At 52.3% G+C, this 20,164-nt stretch overlaps 1 protein-coding gene across 3 annotated transcripts in view; it reads left to right on the forward strand.

Moving 5' to 3' along the window:
- SH3PXD2A (SH3 and PX domains 2A) overlaps positions 1-20,164 on the forward strand; it is a 225,781-nt gene that overhangs the window by 106,385 nt on the left and 99,232 nt on the right. For all 3 annotated transcript variants that reach the window (XM_033130666.1, XM_033130663.1, XM_033130665.1), the window contains exon 5: positions 9,770-9,861. In XM_033130666.1, coding sequence (XP_032986557.1) covers positions 9,770-9,861 — 92 coding nt within the window. The remainder of the gene's footprint in view (positions 1-9,769; positions 9,862-20,164) is intronic.

The raw sequence follows: 20,164 nt of genomic DNA on the forward strand, positions 1-20,164 counted from the left end.
TGTACGACACCCTCTGCTGTGGTTTAGCAGATGCATCCTGAGGCCTGGTGTTGCCTGGCCAGAGGGGATGGGGATAGGTGTCCCTCTGAGCGGGGCCACCCCCTGACTAGCCACCCTCTGGGGCATGAGAGCCTTGGGCTCACAGCTGAGCCTCTGCTCCTTTCGGGACATTTCCATGTTTACAAAACGCTCTTTTAAATCACTTCCATTGGCTTGGAAGCTCAGTTAAGGGGCTTCCTACTGAAGGGATTCTATATGTGGCATTTTGCTGGACACAGGAGAACTATTGATTTGAATTCTTTTTGGGATGTTGTTGGAATTGGTTCTGAGTTCAAGGGCACTCAAAATGCATACTTGTTTATTCACAGAAGTCTAGATAGGTACAGATGTTCATGAACACAGCTTTATAAATGCCAGTGCTCACACACGTATGTGCACAAAGCGCGTGTACCCACAGGCATTAAAACAGCCAAGGCCGAAGAGCAGATGGGACCACGACAGCGCTGTCATGAAACAGAGCCCATGTGTCTTTCTACTTGGATTAGAGCCTAGGACCCCTGCAGTGAGAATGAGAGGCCTTGGCACATGGGCTTTGGATGGTTTGAACCTCTCCCCAGTTTCATGAACCTGGGCAAGTTACTTCACTTCCCAGAGCCTCAGTTTCCACATCTGTACCTTAGGCGGAGACTAGTAGCTCCACAGAAAGTCCTCATGAGGATGACACGAACTGACAGACATAAGGCAACAGCATGCAGTGTCTGGTACAGAGGAAGCATTCAGTAGATGCTACCTTTTTGTTATTATTATTACAAGCCAGAAATAATTTAATGTTACCATTGGGGACCACTGGCTTTAATGGAGATGGAATTTCTCAGTTAAATGAAACCTACTGTGGAGGCTGACTCAAGAATCCTGAGGATTGGCCAGCGGGATAATGTTTTGTTGTGAGTGTTGGTATTAGAGCTGGAGTCGGATCGCAGTGCCCCACCTACCAGCTCTGTGACTTTGGGGAAGTTGCTTTACCTCTCTGAACCCCCGTTTCCTCATATGTAAAAATAACTATTTCACAGAGTTCATGAAAGGGGTTGAGCAAGGGAATGTAGCTCACAGTGTTTGTCACTTCTGAAGTGCCCCGTCCCTACACAGAGTTGTTATAAGGTCCCTTTCTGGGCTCATATTTTATAATCCGGAGTCATTATGCTTGACAATAAAGATGTTTGAATAAGAATCAAGTTGCTAAATTTATTAACTGGTGTTCCCAAGCCTGTAGGAAGACAAATACTCTCCAGTAACCTAAGTCTGAATTTTGTGACTATGCAGACTATACTGGTCACATTTTCTGCCGTAACCTAAAAGGATGCCCTGATGGAGAATTCCCTTGAACCAGAAGCTCCCTTTCTTCATATCAATACAGGCAGACCTCAGAGATACTGCGGGTTCAGCTCCAGACCACCACAATAAAGCGGGCTGTAATCTTTTTGCTGGTGAAGGATCTTGCCTTCAATTTGTAAAAAAACGCAGCATCTGTGAAGAAGCACAATAAAACGAGGTGCCTGTATTCATTTTTCTCTTTAAAGGGCATTTGCCATCTCCAGTTAAATTGATGGCTGCAGCCTGCGCTTTTATTTCTCTTTATTCCCTTCCCAAGAAGTTAAATAAATAGGCAAAGCTAATGGAGGAGGGGGCAAAGGGTAGGAGGAGGTGTCTTCCAGTTGGGATTAATAGCTCACATCATTCTTTGCCTCCTTGAGCTGGTAGAGCCCAGGCTTCTGCAGTGGGTCTCTGTGAAAATGCCGCCTTCTGGATCATCTAGAGGAGGAAACCAATAATATCTTATCTCCTGGGATCAGGCTTTGAACAGGACTGCTGAATTGGGATGAGATGCAGGAGGGCTCTGGGGCCCCAGTGGTGCTGCTGGTGGCTGGGGGAGCCATTTAAGTGGGGTCTGCAAGAGAAGGGGCCTCCTAACCTAATTAGCGCAGCTGAGAACGGCTCAGAGCCAGGCAACAGGCCACGGGGAGCAATGTCATGGGTTCACCAAGCAGCCAGACTTCTCACAGGCCGTAATTTACTCTGAGAATGGTGGGGGGGTGGGGCGGTGCAGAAGTGACCTTTAATTCTCTTGAACTAGAAAGCTGGGATCTGTGGTCTGATTGTCTGAGACCTTAGAATGACCTTGGAATGGTCATTAGGGGTAAGGCCGCAGCAGTCCATGGTCACTGCCACGCAGTGTTGCACTTCACAGACCTGCCATTCAATAGTCCAATCTGTGGCCACTCAGGATCCAAAGTTTCCCTTAACATCAGTCACTGTTCCCCACAGCAAATTCCACGGTCAGTGCCATGTGCAGTCCACTCCGTGGCCAGCCCTTCACTTGTCTAGGCTTATCCTTGGACATACTGCTTAGAATTTTTGGGGGTTTTATTCCCAATACCCTGCATATGCAGCTTTGCTTGTCTGCCCAACATCTTCCTTGGGTTGCCTAGACGACATGGGCTCTGAATCTGGGATTTGCTGGGGATTCAAATGCACCCAAAGTTGTGAAACTGGCTCTGTGCACAGAGCAGCCAGCTCCTCTGCCAGGATTCAGACGTGGAAAGTCTGATCGTGCAGTGGACCTCCCCAGACTTCGAGCTCCCTGCCCTCGCCAGCCAGCCAGCCAGTCCCTCCGCCTAATGGGGGTTTCATAGCCCCCATCTCAGTGTTAATTTCAAACATATATGGAGCAGATTGGATGAGCGTCACGGAAAATTTACCAAGCGCCAGCCAGTGATTGTTTTATGTGGCACTTGAGGGCCGGGTGTCTATCAAGAGGGGTTCCAAAGGCATTTCTTTAACTCCATAAATTAATTTAATGGGCAACATGGTTATGCGGTTAATATTTAATGGTTCCGTGGCCTCAACAAGTTGAAAACTTTCATCTCACTAACAAGCGTGAGCTATACTTTAGGGGCTCAGACTAACAATTTTGTAAGTGACTCCATTTACCCTGTTCCTGCCTGTGATATACATGTTGGCAGTATTTGTCCAGGGGATAATATAAATATCCTAGGGGTGGGAGAGTGGGGGGGCGGTGAGAGTGTTTGAGAATGATCAGCTCCCCCTTTGCCATGTTGATGACGTTTATACAAGTCTCTAATTCTTGGTGGGTGTGACTAGAATTTTTTTGCTGCCCCCACAGCTGAGCTTGTTTCTATTATTCTGCTGCAGCGATAGACGTGCTTTCAGGATCAATGGTTTTCTTTGTGGGAGGGATGAGGGTTGGCTGTAGTTAGACTGGAGAAGGGACTCCAAGCCCAACAAGGCGGTCGGCCTGGAAGGGGTAAGGTTCTCCCGCCCGACCCTCTGGCTCTCATGGGCTCATTCATTCCTGTCCGCACTTCTCAGATTCGAGTGCTGAGCTTATTACTTGTGGTGGTTCTTAGTCCCAGGTACTTTCCCTCCCACGGTGGGAATTTTCTCCTATGGCCCATCATTGATTCTCATTAATAAAGAGAAAGGTTCATGTTGCAACCGAAACAGACTCCTTCATGAAGCACCAAGGCTCCCTGCATGCTCCGTCCTAGACTGCAGAGTCACTTTGTACTTGTGGTCCTCATTCTGAGGGCGGGCCTGGCCAGGACTGATGGGGGAGGCTGAGGCAGAGAGCCAAGATTGACCGGTCCATGCCTCCCCAGTGGTCTGCTCCTCTGGGGGAATCCAGTTGGCAGACTCTCTCCATCTGCTCTGGTCCAGACAGACCCAGGGAAAGGAGTTTTCAGCCTGGGATAAAGCTGATTGTGTCCCTGTCTCCTTAAAGGCTCTCAGAGGAGCCCCACTACCCATAAGAACCTCAGAGTGGCTCAGCCAGGCCCTCTGTGGGGTGCTCCCAAGTGCTGCTCAGGCCTCAGCTAGCACCACTCTCCTCCACGCTCTGTAGTCTAGTCTGCCGGAAGAGCAGCCATTCCCAGCTAGTCAGACTCCCTTAGGCTTCTGCCCCTTGGCCTGTGCCAGCCCCTCACCTGGGGACGCATACAGCTCCCATGGTGCTCCTCCCAGAATTCTCCCGGACTTCCTGGGAAAAGCTGACTACCCCTTCTCTTCCACTCTGCAGAAAGCCCTGTGTGTGCCTCCGTGCTACACATGTATCCCCCGGACGAGGGTAATTTCTGTGTGTCCATCTTCTCCAGACCAGGAGCTCCTGGAAGGCCACCTCTGTTATGTTTCGTCTTCACTAACAAGAAGGAAGCCTGGTCCCACGGGCGTGTCCAGTCAGTATCTGATGATAAGATCCAAAGATCACACACAAACAGAGGAAACCTCTGAGGGGGGGGTGACATGTCCTCAAGGCCCCGATGTTCTAGGATCCCTTGTGAAATAGCTTAGACTGCAACTGTGATATAGACACTATTTCCATTTCAAAAGGATTTGCTTCCTACATCCTTCAGAAAGAGAACTCTTGTGTTGGAAATACTCTGAGTTACAGAAGTTCGGTGAGCCCCCAGCTTCCTAGAAGGTGATCAAGGAGGAACAGTCTGCAGGATAGAGGTAGCGCCAGGGGTGAGGATAGGGCCAAGAGTGGGGAGCTGACCGGGCAGGACTCTAGCCCCGCACCATACCCCCACCCCACCTAGAGTCACTGGGCTTTTACCGATGAGATTTCCATTGATGAGAAACCAAAATGATGCTGCTAAAAAGAGGAAAATGTTTGACCCTGAGTAAAGAGCAGGGCGCCTATGGTTGTTTTGTCAAATGCAGAACTTTGCTTTTTGTCTTGGGATAGGCATTATCCAGAGCAGTGAGCTTTGTGGAGGGGAGTCATTTCAAAGCAGAAGGTCTGGGCACCGCCTGCCTGGGGCTTCCCCTCCCGTGCCACTTGCAGTTGCAAAGACCAGGCCTGGGTTTGCTGTAGCTGGGTGGAAGTCTCAGAGACACACAATGCAGCCGCCCTCTCTCCCTCATCTAAATCTTTGCCATTGGGAATGATGGCGTGGCGCCAAGTGGTGGCCCATGTCACTGCTCCCAGAAAATGGTCTTAGGGACCAGGAGCTGGAGATTTCAGGGCAAGTTAGAACTGGGGAAGGGGGGCACTGGAAGTACTGGCTGAATTAGCACCTTTCCCGGTCCTAGACACTCACTGCCCTCTGGCCCTATTTCTCCGTGGTCCTGTTTCTCCAGATCTACTATCGGCCAGCTAGCTCACCGACCGCCTGCATCACAGAACGGCAAGGTTAGAAGGGGACTGATGTCAGCTCAGGACACATCCCTCAGGGGCTTGCATGCTCTAAGCAGCCCCCCGGGGCAGCGGCCCCTCCCTAGATGCTGACGTCATGGTCATTCCAGCCGTTCTCCCAGCTTGGGGCCTTCGGGACCCTCCAACCTCACCTGAGTCAATGAGATTGATTGGTAGATCTGACACTGACTTCACTAATCGTGGTGCTATTTACAGTCCTGGAGCTATCGATTGTTAGAGGTGGAAAAAACTTCAGAGTGTCTCTAGCTGATTTGTCCCCTCTGTGTTCCATGGGCTGTCAATTAAGAATTGTTTGGAAAAGCAGCTTGTGGGTAATGTTAGGGGCAGTACGGTTAGCAGATCAGACTGAGCATAGGCTCTGGACTAGATTACCTGATTCAAAATCTTGCTACCTACTAGCTGTGTGGTCTTAGAAATTACTTAACCTCTCTGGGCTTTCATTTCTTCTCATTGTAAAATTGGAGTCATAGTCATACCCATCTCTTGGAGTTAATGTGATGATTAAATGAGTCAGTCCGCCAGGATGCCATCATTATTAATAAATGCTGGCCTAAACAAAGCTCTACAGGTTTCTTTCCTGCAGGACTTCTCAGAGCCTTTGCTATGCCAATGAACATGGTGAGCTCAAGATCAAGATGGGAATCTGCAAGGTACCTTTTCACATGTGCCCACAGAACTTATTTTACCTCATCAAACAGGTGTTCCCGGAGCGATAGTTTAAGACTCCAAAGCTAGTCTACTTCATCTTAGAAGAAACAACCGTAGAATTGGAACAAGAATTGGGGTCTCCTGACTCCCCTTCTAGTGTTCTTTCTTGTAGGCATCGTTGCTTTCACCTACAGACTAATGACAATGAAGGACAATAGTGTAACAGCTAATGCTTATGTTTACTTGGTGCCAGGCACTGTGCTAGGCTCCTCATAGTGCTGATCACACGTAACCTCCTAACAGGCAGGTGACATATCAAACCCATTGTGCTGAGCTCAGAGAGGGCAAATAACACATTCAGTGTCACACAGCCTGTGAATGGCAGAGCCAGGACTCAAACTCACACCTGCCTGGCCCCAAGGACCTGACTTAAACTCCTCGTGGCATACATCTGGCATTTCCAATGGCAGAATTTTACGCCTGAGCCAGAGGTGGTGCCCAAGAAGTACCCATGTATTGGCCCCCACCTGCTCCTCTGAGAATGGCTGGGTGTGGGGGTTCCCCGGCTCTGGCAGTTGTCCCCAGCCCAGGCCTCCGGGACTGACTGCTCAGCACTCGGCTCTCCTGCCAAATGATTTTGGCCGGAGCTGGGCTTGGCAGTGGCTCTGATGGAACAGCTCTGAGCTGAGAGCCTCTTGTCAGCCTGAATTCAGGACGAGTCCTCAATGCAGCTCCCCTCGGGCTCCCTGTTAAATAAAGATGCCGCAGTGGTTTGACTAGAAAGCCCCTTTGTCTCAAGTCCTCACAGCCCACGCGTCCTCTGCCCCCAGAATGCCGGTCTTTGAAGAGCCCCTGTGTTCACCACTGGTGCTGGGTGAGCTGTAGCCCCACCAGGGTCTGTGCCTGGGTGGGTGACAGCGCGCTGAGCTAAGAGGGTACTAGCACTCTGGGCTGGCTGGAAACCTGCCTTGCATCCCCTCCCTGTGTCTTTCAGGGAGGTCACCCTCCCAGCGACGCTGTCCACAGCCTGGGGTCCCTGGTAATGGGTTCCTCTGCCTCCTGCCAGGAGCACTTGCTCAGCACGTGCCTGGTTGCCACTTCTCTCTGTCTCTATCTCTCTGTATAGCTGTCTCTCTGTGTCTGTCTCCATCTCTGTCTCTGTCTCTCTCCATGTCTCTGTCTCGGTCTCTTTCTGTCTTTCTCTTCATCTTTCTCTCTCTGTCTCTGTCTCTCTCCTGTCTTTCTGTCTCTGTTTCTGTCTCTTCGTTTCCGTCTCACACTCTCTCTGTCTTTCTCTCTCTCCCCGACCCTCGCTCTGCCTGTCTCTCTATCTCTCTTTCCTTCTTCCTCAGTTTTTCTTTTCCTTTTCCTTCAACCCTTCTTGGGGAAGAAAACAGCACATACCATGTGTGTTAAATGAAATCTTGAACACTGTGGGGCAAGTTCCACCCATCTTACCTTCTGAGCACAGGGCTTCATTCTGACACTTACTTTAATTGTGGTTCATCCCCCAAAAGCCTCAGTGTCCCCATCATAAATAGAGGCAACGATGTCTAGCTCCCGGACAAAATGGAGTGACAAGGTCAGCCCATTTGTGCTGACCTTGCAAGGTCAGGGGCTGTGTCTGGCTCAGCCCTGTAACACTAGGGCACAGCCCCCGTATCAGGCACACACTGAAAAGCCCTCATTGTTTGTGAGATGATTGGAGAGTCAGGGGCACTAGGACAGCGCCTGACACCTGGTAGTTGCTCATTAAATGTTAATTTCCCTTCTTTTCTATTTCCTGGCTATTCATGAGGCTGTGATCTCTTAGAAAAGCCACGGGCTCTAGAAGGAATAGCTGGGAGTTGCATAGTTTTGCCTTATCTGCTGTGGTAGGATCTTGTCTCATCTTGCCTGAGTGTGGGTTTGGCATCAAGAAGGGCCATTGTGGTACGACGCCTAGTGCTCAATGCCACACTTGAATTGTTACCCAACCAGCTCGTAGAAGAATTAAACTATCACTTCCTGTTGCTCAACATAATTTTGTTGATACAACCTAAGACCATGTGTGCTTTTTTTTTTACCCCATTATCATGTCCCACTACTATTGGATAATGAGCTTCTACATATCAAAATCCTTATTCGTTCATTCATTCATTTATTTAAACCAATACTTACTGAGTGACAGCTCTGTGCCAGGTACTCTTCTAGGATCTGGAGACACAGCAGTCAATAGATCAGACTAAAGTCCCTTCCCATGTGAGGCTTACCTTCTAGCATGGTCTTTCCCACCCTTGACGGGTCTGTGGGTGGGCCACATGGTCTCCCTGAGTCTCTGTCCCCAAATCTGTAACATGTGGATGAGACCTGCCCTCATGATCTCATCATGAGTGTTCCCAGTGACCACACACATGGAGGCCCCAGCACGCTTGGCACTCGATTGGGTCATTGTACCCAAAGCAGCCCCGGTGGATGGGACTGGGGGGGCCCGGGCTCATGGCAGAATCCCATCCGACTGACCACTTTATCAGCAGTTTGTCATACTCCCACAGTCCCGGGTTTTCCTTTTCTTTCTCCTGGCTCCAGCCCAGAGTTCCCTTGGCCCTGTCCCTCAGCCCTGCTTTGGCAGTGACCTCTGCTATCTGTTTGGACCAAAGGATCATTCCAGTGTTTTCTCTCCATACTGAATTGAGGGGCCCAGGAAGCAGGGTTCCACCTGGCCTCATCCTATCCCTCATCCCTCCATATTGGACTGGACGGGTCAGGGGTCCCAGGCTGCAAGGTGTGGAGTCTGAGCTGGTATGCAGCAGGAACTCTGACCACCGTCTGACCCTAATCCCTCACTTTCCAACAACAGACTCAGTGCTTCCTGGATCACGAGCTCCTGGCTGGCACACACCCCTCGCCGGACAGTAATCTGCTATAGGACGAGCCTGTCCAAATCCTGCGAAGTCCTTTAACCGAGCTCATGCCCAGTCCTCAAAGAAGCCTTTCTGCACCCTTCAGCTTATACTGTTCCTCCAAGCATCCTCAACGGAACCTAAATAAGACCGGATATTGCTAGATCAGGTCCTTGGCCACTCTCCCTTGCTCAGTGCTCTCAGGCCACTGACCCCATTCAGCTCCTGGAACTGCCATGCTTGATCGCCCCACCTACCTTGACCAGTTAAATCTCACCCATTCTTCAGAACTCAGCTTCCAAGAGTCTAAAACCCGCCTCCCTTTTAAACTTCCTAGCTTCTATCAAACTCTATGGTAGTACCCTGTTGTCCGTGGCAGAATTATCGACTTGTTGTTAAATGGTTAATTGTGCAGTCAGTGTGTAGGGACTGTGAGTATCTGGTGCAGCAAGAGTGTGGCCAGTGGGAGACAAGGCTGGTGGGATAAGACCTTGGGTTGTCAGGCTAAGGATCTTGGACTTAAACTCTGGGGGCAGAAGGGAATTCTTTCAGGGTTCATGCAGAATGAGTAGTTCCTGAGGGCCCTGGGACCTAGGGTTCAGTGGTCATTGTGTTTCATTTGATTGGCTGGTTGTTTAGTTGGTTGACTGGCTAATGGAATGGTTGCTTGGTTGGTTGGTTGGTTGAATTGTTGGCTGGATGGTTGATAGGTTGATTGGTTGACTGATTAGTTAGTTATTTTTATTGGTTGACTGGTTGATTAGTGATTATTGGCTGGTTGGTTATTTGATGGACAGACAGACAGATGGAGCGTTATTTCATTAGTTAGCTGGTTGGTTAATTCATTGATTAGTTGTCTGGTTGGGTGGGAGAGTGGCTATTAAGTATCTTCCACAGCACAGTTCTCGAGCCGCCCCCATCATTGTTGGCCCAGTTGACCCTGCTTTTGGTTTTCCTTGTTCCCGTTTCATCAGGCCTAATATGCTTTCTTCCTGTCTTTCCACAGGCGCTTGTCCGACTGCCTCCCCACATTTCACAGTGTGATGAAGTTTTTCGGTTCTTTGAGGCCCGACCAGAGGATGTCAACCCCCCAAAAGAGTAAGTGGGAGCTCTGGCGTCTCCCGTGTGCTCGGCAGTTGTGGGCTAAAGCTGAGGCCAGCCTGCAGGTCAGGATGTGGGAACACAAGAGGGAGAGCTGGCAAGGCCAACCAGACTAAGCAAAGAAGGGCCGAAGCAATGGGGACCACTTCCCAGACTCCTATTGCCAAAGTTTGCTCCTCATTTCCCTTTAGCTCATGGTTGGCAAGTGAGGGTGTCTCTGCATCTGGGGAGCCGGTTTTCCTACAAACTCTCTAGCTCACGGTTTATTGTAAGGAGTAATGAGATAACAGAAAATATAATGGTCATGCCATTCAGATGCCCAGGCTTAGAAGTCAATGCCCTTAATTGTTGACGTTACCAAGCTCCCAGCTGAAATGCAGGCCTGGGGGGGTGAGGAGCAGGGTGGGGGAGTTGTACTGCTCAGGCTGGAAACTCACTTGCTGGATAACTCGGCTGTCCTGAGCTGCTGCAACAGATTTTATAATCATTGTAAAAAATAGCAACGAATGTGCGTGGAGTGTTACCAAATGGCTTTTACCTGTGGCATATCATGATAGACATTAGTAACCATGTTTATAGAGGGGGAAACTGAGGCCCAGTGAAGTTAGGTGGTTTTGTCAACGTCATACAGCTGGATGGATATGTGACAAGTGTCAGACTTGAACCCAAATTTATGATTCCTAGTGGCCCAGGGCTGGCTGCTATTTCCATGTTTCAGAGAGAAATAGGGAACCAAGCAGGCCTTTTTTCTCTCTGGGTGCAGGATACTCTGAGCCTGGTGGTCAAGATGACCCACTCAGTCAAGCTGGCTTCTCACACACAGGACCATACTCCATCCTGATGGGCACCCTCTCTTACTCAGAATAGTTCTCTCACCTACATACCCCACAGTAGGTACTCAATGGAGAGAAAACTCTGGTTTCCACCCAGGAGTTGCTGAGCAGAAGGAGGTAGCCAGGGAAGAGTGTTGGGTATGGGAGAGGGTTGGGGAGGAGACTTGAAGGCGATGCTAACTGATCACCTCACTCCATACCTGTGTTCCCCCTGAGACCTAAAGTACCAGGATGGCCAAGAGAGAGGCAGATGGGATAGGTATTACAGAGGGAAGGGAAAGAATAGTACAGAGGAATTGTCTGGAACAGGTAGGGAGAAGCAGGGGGCCGTCTGGTGGTGGGGAGGAGAAACGCTGACGGCAAGGGCGTGGGTTGCACAGCTCCAGGGGTCCCGTTCATTCTTACTGCTGTGAGGAGAGACATGCCCCTTTCCAGGAGGGTTGTCACTTTCTGTGAATGGTGCCCACGGAGGTTGTAAAGTGCACAGCGTGCCCACCCACGCAGGGCAGTCCTGCCTAAAGAGGCCCTTCTCTTTTCACCCGCGCTGTAAGACTAAGCCTAAAATGGCCGGGGCCCTTTGAGGGAAGAAAAAGCATTATCTGGCCCAGAGGCTCACCTGGCCTGACAAAGGCCGTCTCCCTTGCTGGCTGCCACAGGAGTAAGAAACAAAAGCTGCGAACCATCAGAACCATCAGTGATTTGGTCCACAGTGTGGAGTAGTTGAAAACCAGCAGGGAGAAGGCACACAGTCTTGGCTTTATAGCCCAGCTCTGCTGCTTACTAGACCACGGCTTCAAGGCAGATCACTCCCTATGCCTTCCTTTTCTCATCTGTGCAAAGGGGTAGTGATTGACCCCTGACTTCCCTACCTCCAAGGTCCCTTGTCTGTGAAACTCAGACGGGTTGGGCAGGAGCTCGGCAAATGACAACATGAGATACGAATGTGTGTTCTCACCAGAGGGAGAAGCATCACACTCACTGTACCTACTGTGTGCCAGGCTCATGACAGAGTGGACCACGAGTTCTATATTACCTTTTCCCCATGTTACAGATAAGGAAACAGGCTCACTGCTGGAGCTGGGACTTGAACCCACAATTTGCTGGTGCCAAACAGAGGCTCATATTCTTTCCACTGCTCCTGCTTGCTCCCTGCTTTGGGGAGCCACTGGCGGACCAGACTGTGGTCCTGATGCTTCTCAGTGTGTCCTCCGTGTCGCACTGTCCATCCTTCCTCTCTCTCCCAGGGCAGAAGGAGGCTCTGAGACCAGCAGCAGCATCTCCACGTCCATACTCCACTCTGCCACTTCCCAGTTGGGCTGGCCTTTCAGCGCCTGTCATTCTTACTGCTGTGAGGAGAGACATGCCTCTTTCCAGGAGGGTTGTCACTGGACTCACACGTGATCCTGTGCCCACAGGAGAGGAGAGGGATCGTGGCTGCTGGGCGAACTAGCAGGTGTATTGCCACAAAATCAACTGACCCTGCCTTTGATTTGTGTCTTGAAACTCTGCTCTCTGCCAGTCATCTAAATAAATTGGTCCTGTTTCGACCTGCTCATGATTGGGCAAGAGGTTAGCTTTTTGCCTGTCTCCAGAAGACCATCCAGGAATGGTGGAAACTAGGCTCAGGGAGACAGTTATGTGTTGGCAAGGCATCGGCCATGGCTTTGTGGGGCCAGGCTCTGGGCTCAGGGCCTGCTACTCACGGCTCTGTGATCGCTGATCATTGCTCAACCCCTCTGCCTTTCTGTTTTCCATCCTTAAAACGAGATAATGTGGAACTCATGGAGTGGTCAGGAGGGCTTATGGAGGTAACGTGTACCTGGCCAGATGCCGTTAACACATAGGAAGCGCTCAACAGTTTTGTTCCTGGGAGGTTGTGGAACAGAATGGAATGTGGCTCAGCGCACGCTCCACCCCTGCAGACCACAGCCTGGCTTTTGCAGGGAGGAGTGTAAAGCATTTGCGCTCTATGTCACCACAGCAATGCTGTTATCTACCTTTTTCTGGAGGTGGTTATCGGTCTGGCAGGAGATGGCCTGAGGACGGGAGCCCCTCCAGCATGAGACAGGCCTGAGATTCAGGAAGTAGGGTCAGCTGTGACCAGACAGTTTTGAAGGGCCTCTCCTCCCCTGTCCCCACTCAGGCTCCAGGACTTGCCACTGCAGAGTGTACTTACCATAAGGGCCCAGACCTGCAGGTGACCCTGGGTTGATAGGCTGATGATCTATCAGCCTAGTGCCTGCATCCTCTCCCTCTTGGGGCTGCTTGCACCTCCACAGGCCACCATAGGTCTCCCCCCTCCATCCTGAAACAGAAACACAGGATCAAGTAACAGCGTATTTTGACTCTGGGGCGACTGTGGAATGGCTTATCAAATTATCAAAGCCTGTGGATTTAATTGGAATTTTACAGATAACCCCTCCTCTCCCCCTGCCCCCGGCCTCTTTCAAGTGTGCTGCTGAAGGGGCCTGAGCATTCACCGGGGCGCGGGTGGGAGGACCGTGTCCCTTCCCATCTAGCAGGGAAGGCAAGGCCTATGACAGCCCAGGCGTTGTCGGGGAGGTGGGCAGCGGGCCTGAGCCCCTCGGCTTTGATCCCAGGCCACCCGCTCACTTCGTCAGATGGAGAGTGGGGTCCACCTCCCGACTGCTGGCGGTTGCTCTTCTACACCACAGCCCCCTGCACAGAAAGGATGTTCTTTATAGACTTTAGTGAGCCTGCCATGGAACAGTCAAGGTGTTCGCCTCCTTGTGTGACTGACGGCCCCAGGAAGTTTGCTCGCAGGCTGGGTCCTCCTCTCCTCTAACTACTACCACTGGCCGACACGTATTGCTGTATTTGAGCAATGCTGAGGTCTTCTGGGGCCCTGGTTCAGACCCCAACCCTGGCGTTATTCTTCACACCCCTCTGTTCAACTCGTCAGCTCACCCTGCGGGTGCTACCTTCAGAATATATCCAGACTCTGACCACCTCTCACCGTCTCCCCTGCTGCTACCCTGGGCCATGCCCTTTTGTCATTTCTCACCTGGATTCTAGCCTCCTGACTGGTGTCCCTGCTTCTGCCCTTACTCTCTGTGGTCCATTTCAACACAGTAGAAGGAATGACCATTTAAAAATATACAGCAGATCATGTCACCCCTCTGCTCCAGATTCCCCCTGCCTCCCACGCCGCTCAGAGTCGAGTCCTACTCGGCCTTCCTCCTCCCTTCTCCTCTGGTAGCACCTCCTGCTGCAGCCACACTTCTCACACCTGCCAGACATGTTCCTGCCTCAGGGCCTTTGCACTGGCTCTTCCCTCCACCTGGGGCCCCTTGACCCCTTCCCACACTTCCTTTTAATCTTTCCTTGGAATAACTGTTCAGTGAGGCTGTCCTCGCCTTCCTGTTTAAAATCCCCTGTCCCTTGCTGTCCCCTTTCCAGCTTCATCTTTCTTCAGAGAATTTATCACTACCTCACTGGTGTCCGGTTCACTCACTGCGATTACTGTCAGCTCCTCCCACTAGAATACAGGCTACAGGAGAGTAGGAACGTGTACCTCTTCTGTTCATGCTGTATCCCCAGTGCCCAGAGCACGTGCTCAGGAGACATTTGTTGAATTGAGTGACTGATGTCATTCAGGCTTCATTATAGTCTTCCATGGGAGGCAGACTGTGATGTGATTTTACAGAGCAGATCAAGGCTCAGAGCTTAAGCAGCTCCCCTGGCAAGTGGCAGAGCCAGGATCCAAACCTGGGCAGGCTGGCGGGCAGAAGAAGCTTGGGTGACGCTTCTTAGCCTCTCCTGTGTGGATTCTGGGGCAGGTGTGTGGCTGGCTTGCAGTAGGGAGCCTGCAGTAGGGAGCCACCAAATCCTGAAGGAGGGGGATAGACACCCCGGGAGCTTGAGGGAGTTCGTGCAGGACAAATCCCGGGCAGTACCAGGCATTAACTCTGACAGGCAGGTGAGCCTGGCCTTTTGGGAGCCATACCCAGCACCCTTGCAGCATCCCAAGGTGACCCCCAGCTGTGCACGTGGCCCTCCTGCCTGGCACAGTGGCCTGGGGCGACATGTCTCAGCTCTCCCTGGCTTTGCGGTGTTTGAGTCCCTGAGAACCGTCTACTGGGCCACTGGGCTGGGGAGCCAGGTTTCACCTGGCCTGGCTTCCACAGGCACAGGAGCCCCCAAGCAGCGGGTCCCTCTGCTCTGATTCCCATGTGGTGTCCTGGGTGGCAAACTGAACTAAGGCAGGCCCAGGCTGGCCTGGCAGGACTCATAACCTGATCAACCACATAACCCAGTAAATGCCTGTTTTGATTCAACTTTAAATTCACATCCCGTTGAAATAATGAACCCAAGTTTCTCAAAGGGACTTCTGTGAGCCCTGTCTTCAGACCCCGGGGGATACACATTCCTTTTAGAGAAGGGTCGGGCCATCGGGGAGAGGTTCAGCCCCATGAGGCCCCCAAAAGCCTGTGACCCACCTTTCCATCTCTCCAGCCCCCGGCCCACGGGCCACCCTTTCATTCTCAGGTGCCTATTACAGGAGTGCAGCCTTCTGTCCCCAGCCTCCCAGCCAATGCCCTGCTGGTCCTTCCACCCAGAGCCCTTCCCTCTCCTGTTCCCTCTCCCTATCCACCCCACCCTCAGGATTTTCCGAGAAGCCCCCAACCCGGCTGCCTCAGGAATGGCACTGACCATACCACATGGGTCTGTTTAGAGGGGAGGCCCATGTCTCTGGACCTCCAGGGCCTGGCGCCTGGTAAATGTTGACTTACAAACAAAGTCAGGGTACCTTAACAAGGTTAAAACTTGAACTGCCCACTGTTAACGGAGCAGAGTGAGGAGACCCTCGACCCCTCTGGAGTTAGGTGGTCTGGATTCAGAGTCCAGCACTGCCCCTGCCTCTCTGTACCTCAGTTTCCTTGTCTGTAGAGTGGGAATAACAGTGGCTGTCCCCACAGGCTGTTGTGAGTATGACGCCTTAGCATACACAGAGCACTTGAATAGACCTGGCACACGGTCAGCATTGCCCAAGGTCCCCGCTTACTGTCATCATCGTGGCAGCCCTGGGCGGGAAGGGCAGAGCAGGGAGCGGCTCTGTGTCATCCCCTTGCCTGCCCTCACACCTGCCACTTGCAGACACAGGCGGAGCTGCAGCCTCCTTTTGACTCCTGACCATTGTTGGCCCTTTGCCCTCAGCCTGAGCCCCTGGTCAAGGTGGTCACACGCGCTTTTGAACCCCATGTTCCAGAGGGGAAAACCAAGGCCAGGGCTGGGTGGGTGTTTTTCCCTTTCATCACACACTTAGCATCTGATTGTTGACCTGCTGCCAGCCTCCTGTCACAACAGCACCAGTGGCACATAGTGGGCTAAGGGTCTTCTCCCTGTCAGCTCTAGGCCTGGGCCTGTCTCTTCAGCTCATTTCTTCCTGATGAAGCCAGCAGGATCCTGGTTAAATTCTTGAAATTGCATGGGAGGAGCAGAGCCTTGCTAAACAGGTTTTTGTTCTTCAGCCTCAGGGCCACAGAACCACCCTCTTGTGGCCTAGAACAATGGTTCAATGTTCAGAGGGACCTGGGCTGAGAAGCGAATGGGCCCACAGCCAGATCAGAGCTGTCCCTGCCCCAGCCTGCCCTACAGCCGACTTCCGTCTGTCCCAGGGGTCTACCACCCACGCCCCTGCCACCTGATGTGCCTATGGGACACCTGGGCAAGCCAGTAAGAAAGGCCAACCTGACAAGGGTAGAGCACCCTTGGGTCTGGGACAGGGGCTTGCTTGTTAAGGTGGCCTAGGAGCTGCCTTGGAGGGTGCTGAGTGAGGCTTGCAGGGACAGAGGATCAGGAAGAGGGCAGCCAGCTGCTCTGGGCCTGGGATGGGCACAAGGTCAGACCCAAGAGAAGGCATTCCTCTGCAAGGTCGCCCCAGGCTCCTTTCCCACTTAATGTCCTAGAAGGGTATATCAAGGCAGCGGCGACCTCCCCCCCCCACCCCATGAAAAGCTGAGTCTAGGAGGACACAGGGGACTTTACCAGCCCTACCTCGGGACCCAGCAGGAAGATGAAAGGGGTGTGGCTGTGCAGCCAGGATGGCCCTGAGAATTTGGGGAGGCTCCTCCAGGAGCCTCCATATCCTCGATCAGGTCAAATTCTAGGTCAGGTCTGCTCAGGAGTCTGACTCCAGATCGCAGGATCCAGGCTCCCCTGCTGACAGCAGTGTGACCTTGGGTTGATGACGGAGCCTTCTCTTCTCTGTAAGTCACATCTACCTGCCTGGGCACTGAGGAGAGTTAAATGAGATGATGTGTGGAGCGCATAGTAAGTGCTGAATCAAGTTACCCTTCTCTTCTCTTCCTTCTTCCCTGGGAGGCACATGGAAGGTCCTGGGACGAGCCCTGGAGAGAGGGTCTCTGATGCAACCTTCCTCCCCTCAGCACTCAGTATTCACTGAGCACCAACTATGTGCCGGGGACTACACTGATGAACCCATAGCTACTACTAGGTTGAAATTTTGAATTGCGTTAAACGAACTCCAGAGACAACAGTCAGGGCACCCAGCTCTGCTGGTGACCTTGAGTGAATCACCTTACCTCTTCAAATCTGTTTCCCCCTCTGTGAAAGGGTCCAGCAGTACCCATGTGGCAGGTCAGTCGTGAGTCTGAGAGTCCTAATGCATATAAAGGCCTCAAGAGCACCAGGCCCTCACAGATGTTCGGTAAATGGGAACTTTCCTCCCTCAGCCCCGGCCCGGGTGCAGAGTGGCCACTCAGAAAAGATGGGTGAATGGAATTGGATCCAGCTGAGGACAGGAACTGGGCCGAACCTCCCTGAGCCCATCTATGCTCTGGGAGTTCTTACCAGGGCCAGTGTGGACTGTGAGATGAAATTGGTCCTCCACCACCAGGCACCACGCTGGCTACTGGGAACTCGGAGGCATCCATGTTCCTGCCCTGCCCCCCCCCCCCCCCCCCCCCCCGCAACGGAATGGGTAGCTTGGGAATTGGAGCGGAGAGCCCACCCACCCATCCCATGTTTCGCTGAATCCTGGTCAGACGGCTTTCCACACCCAGCAGTCCGGCCATCAACAGCCAGCCAGGGACATGACCCACACTGTCCTTCCAGCCCCTCTGCCACTGGCAGCTGCACAAATAGCCTCTTTATGCTGACAGGAGAGAGAGCCAGCTGGACACAGAGACTGTGTGGAGCAGCAAGGGGCTTGGGTCCAGAATGGCACAGAACTTTATGTAACTGGACCCTGCCCACCCCCTGCCATGGCCCCCTTTAACCTGGATGGGTAGGTGGGAGGAAGGTGCCCACATGAAGCTGTGTCCAACCCACTTGAAAGGGGTGTCAGCTCCAGGGACCAAGGACTTCTGAGGGCCCTGCTGTGGTGCTGGGTGAGCAAGCTGGAAGGAGGCCAACTCTAATCTGCCCGTCTGGTCCCAGCTCCTAGAGCAAAGGCCCGGGAGGGCCGCATCTGGGGAGAGGATTGCTCTGTTTTCAGGGCTGGCACAGGATCTTCAGCTCACTCAAGCGTGGGTGGAAGGGAGGTGGCAAGGTAGAGAAGGGTATCCTGGTACAGAGGTGTAGGGGTGGGCGGGGCCCCATTATTTTCTCAGGTTTGTACTTTCTGTGTTTCCTCAGCCCAGGGAAGATGGTCATGGTATGCAGGTACCCAAGGCTCCCACATGCCCGCTCGCTTGCTCTCTTTGGAAGCTCCAGCTGGCGGGCTGAGCCCCCAAGAGCCCCTGAGGCCTGCTTTGCTGTTCTGTCATATGCAAGGGGAGTCTTAGTTCCCCCGCCCTGTAATTACCACCCCTCCATTGTAACCGGTCCCCTGGTTTGCTATCCCTCCACAGGAAGGCTATGGCAGACCGACACCTCGAACTCAAGTCTTTGGCCTCCTAGACCAGGGCTTTCTCTGTTGGCTTCCAGGCAGGAGGCATTCATCCATTCAAGCACTTTTGATCATTTTCTCGTTGTGAGGCATGGGACCCATGGACGTAGACATGGCTCAGCCCTGCCTGTGGAGAGCTGTGGTCTGTGGCGAGAGACAGACGGTACAGATAGGCCTGGCTCGCTGCTGTGGGAGCACTCTGGCCCCTCCCCTGCCTGCTGTGTGGCCTGGGGAAGATTTAAACTCCCAAGGCCTCAGTTTCTTCACCTGTAAAATGGGGCTTATAAACAGCTGCTGGTCCAATGAAGATCCACAGCAACAGGCCAGCCTGGTCAGGTAGTCAGGGAGGCTTCCCTGAAGAGGCGGCATTCAAGCTGAGAGTGAGGTGGGAGCCAGCCCCTTAAGGGGAGTGGGAGAGAAGGGCAATCAGCTCAGAGGAAGCCCCTGAGCCTGCAGCAGTTTCAAGGAATTGAAAGAAATTCTGTCTTCCTGAAGAGAGTATGGCTTGGGTTGGGCCGAGAAAAATGGGCTGGGGCATCCAGTGTCCAGCCGGTGACTTTGAACAGTCATTAAATCTTTCTATACTTCAGCATTAGTTAAGGGGGAAGAATTTGAGGGTTTCTGGGGTGTCTCCTGGCTCTGACGTTTCTGTGACCCTATCAGAACCAGCTGGCTATTGCAATGGTCCAAGCATGTAACAATCAGGGTCTGGAGTGGGGGTTGATGGCTGTAGGAATAGAAGACATGCATAGCAGCAGTCAGATGTGGAAGAGACAAGCATTCTGGAGATCATGTGACCCCTTCCCCTTCTTGGGCCCTGTGTGTTGGGTCTTAAGGTTGATTGGAGTTTAAGGACCACTGCAACTTTGAGTCACTTCAAGTGCCTTAAATCTGTATGTATCTGGCTCCACCTTGTGACAACATTGGACATTACAGCTGCCAGCATTCTGGCAGGCGCCTGCAGACTCAGCTGATATTGCCTGACGCTATGCTGAACCCTTGAGCATGATCTAGTTCAACCATCAGTACAATCCTATATGCCTCCTTTTTGCAGCTGAGGAACCTTGGGCTCAGAGTGGTTGAGTTACCTCTCAGCTAGTAAGGTTGGAGGTTGAATTCCAACTCCAGGTCTCCACCGCAGCTGACTACACGGGGATGTGATAAAGAGAAGCAGAGGGGCCATGGCCAGAGTGACTGCTCCAGATTGCAAGATGGAATCATTTATCTGACCAAAGGGCAGACTAATTGAATCAGGACCCCATGGTTTCTGTGGTCAAGGGGTTGGCGGAGGGCACTTTGCACATTTGGGGATCTCTTTAAGGGGAGTTCAGACTTCTCACCAGCCCACATCCCTGAGGACATAAGAAGGCTCTGGAGTGCCAGGGCTAGTTCAGGGTGCTCTCACTGAGACCCCTCCCCCAGCCTCAGGAGCTCCCAGGAAGGCCTACGTGCTGTGGGGTCAGAGCTCTGAGGAGGGGTGCTGCTCAACTTCCCCGACAGGACAGACACAGTGAAGCTGGATCTGGAAGCACCCCAAAAAGCAGGTCTCCCTTCCCCCAACCAGACTGAGACCTGACCTTGGTCCTGGTTTTAA

Source organism: Rhinolophus ferrumequinum, chromosome 16, assembly GCF_004115265.2.
Source record: "Rhinolophus ferrumequinum isolate MPI-CBG mRhiFer1 chromosome 16, mRhiFer1_v1.p, whole genome shotgun sequence".
Lineage (NCBI taxonomy): Eukaryota > Metazoa > Chordata > Mammalia > Chiroptera > Rhinolophidae > Rhinolophus > Rhinolophus ferrumequinum.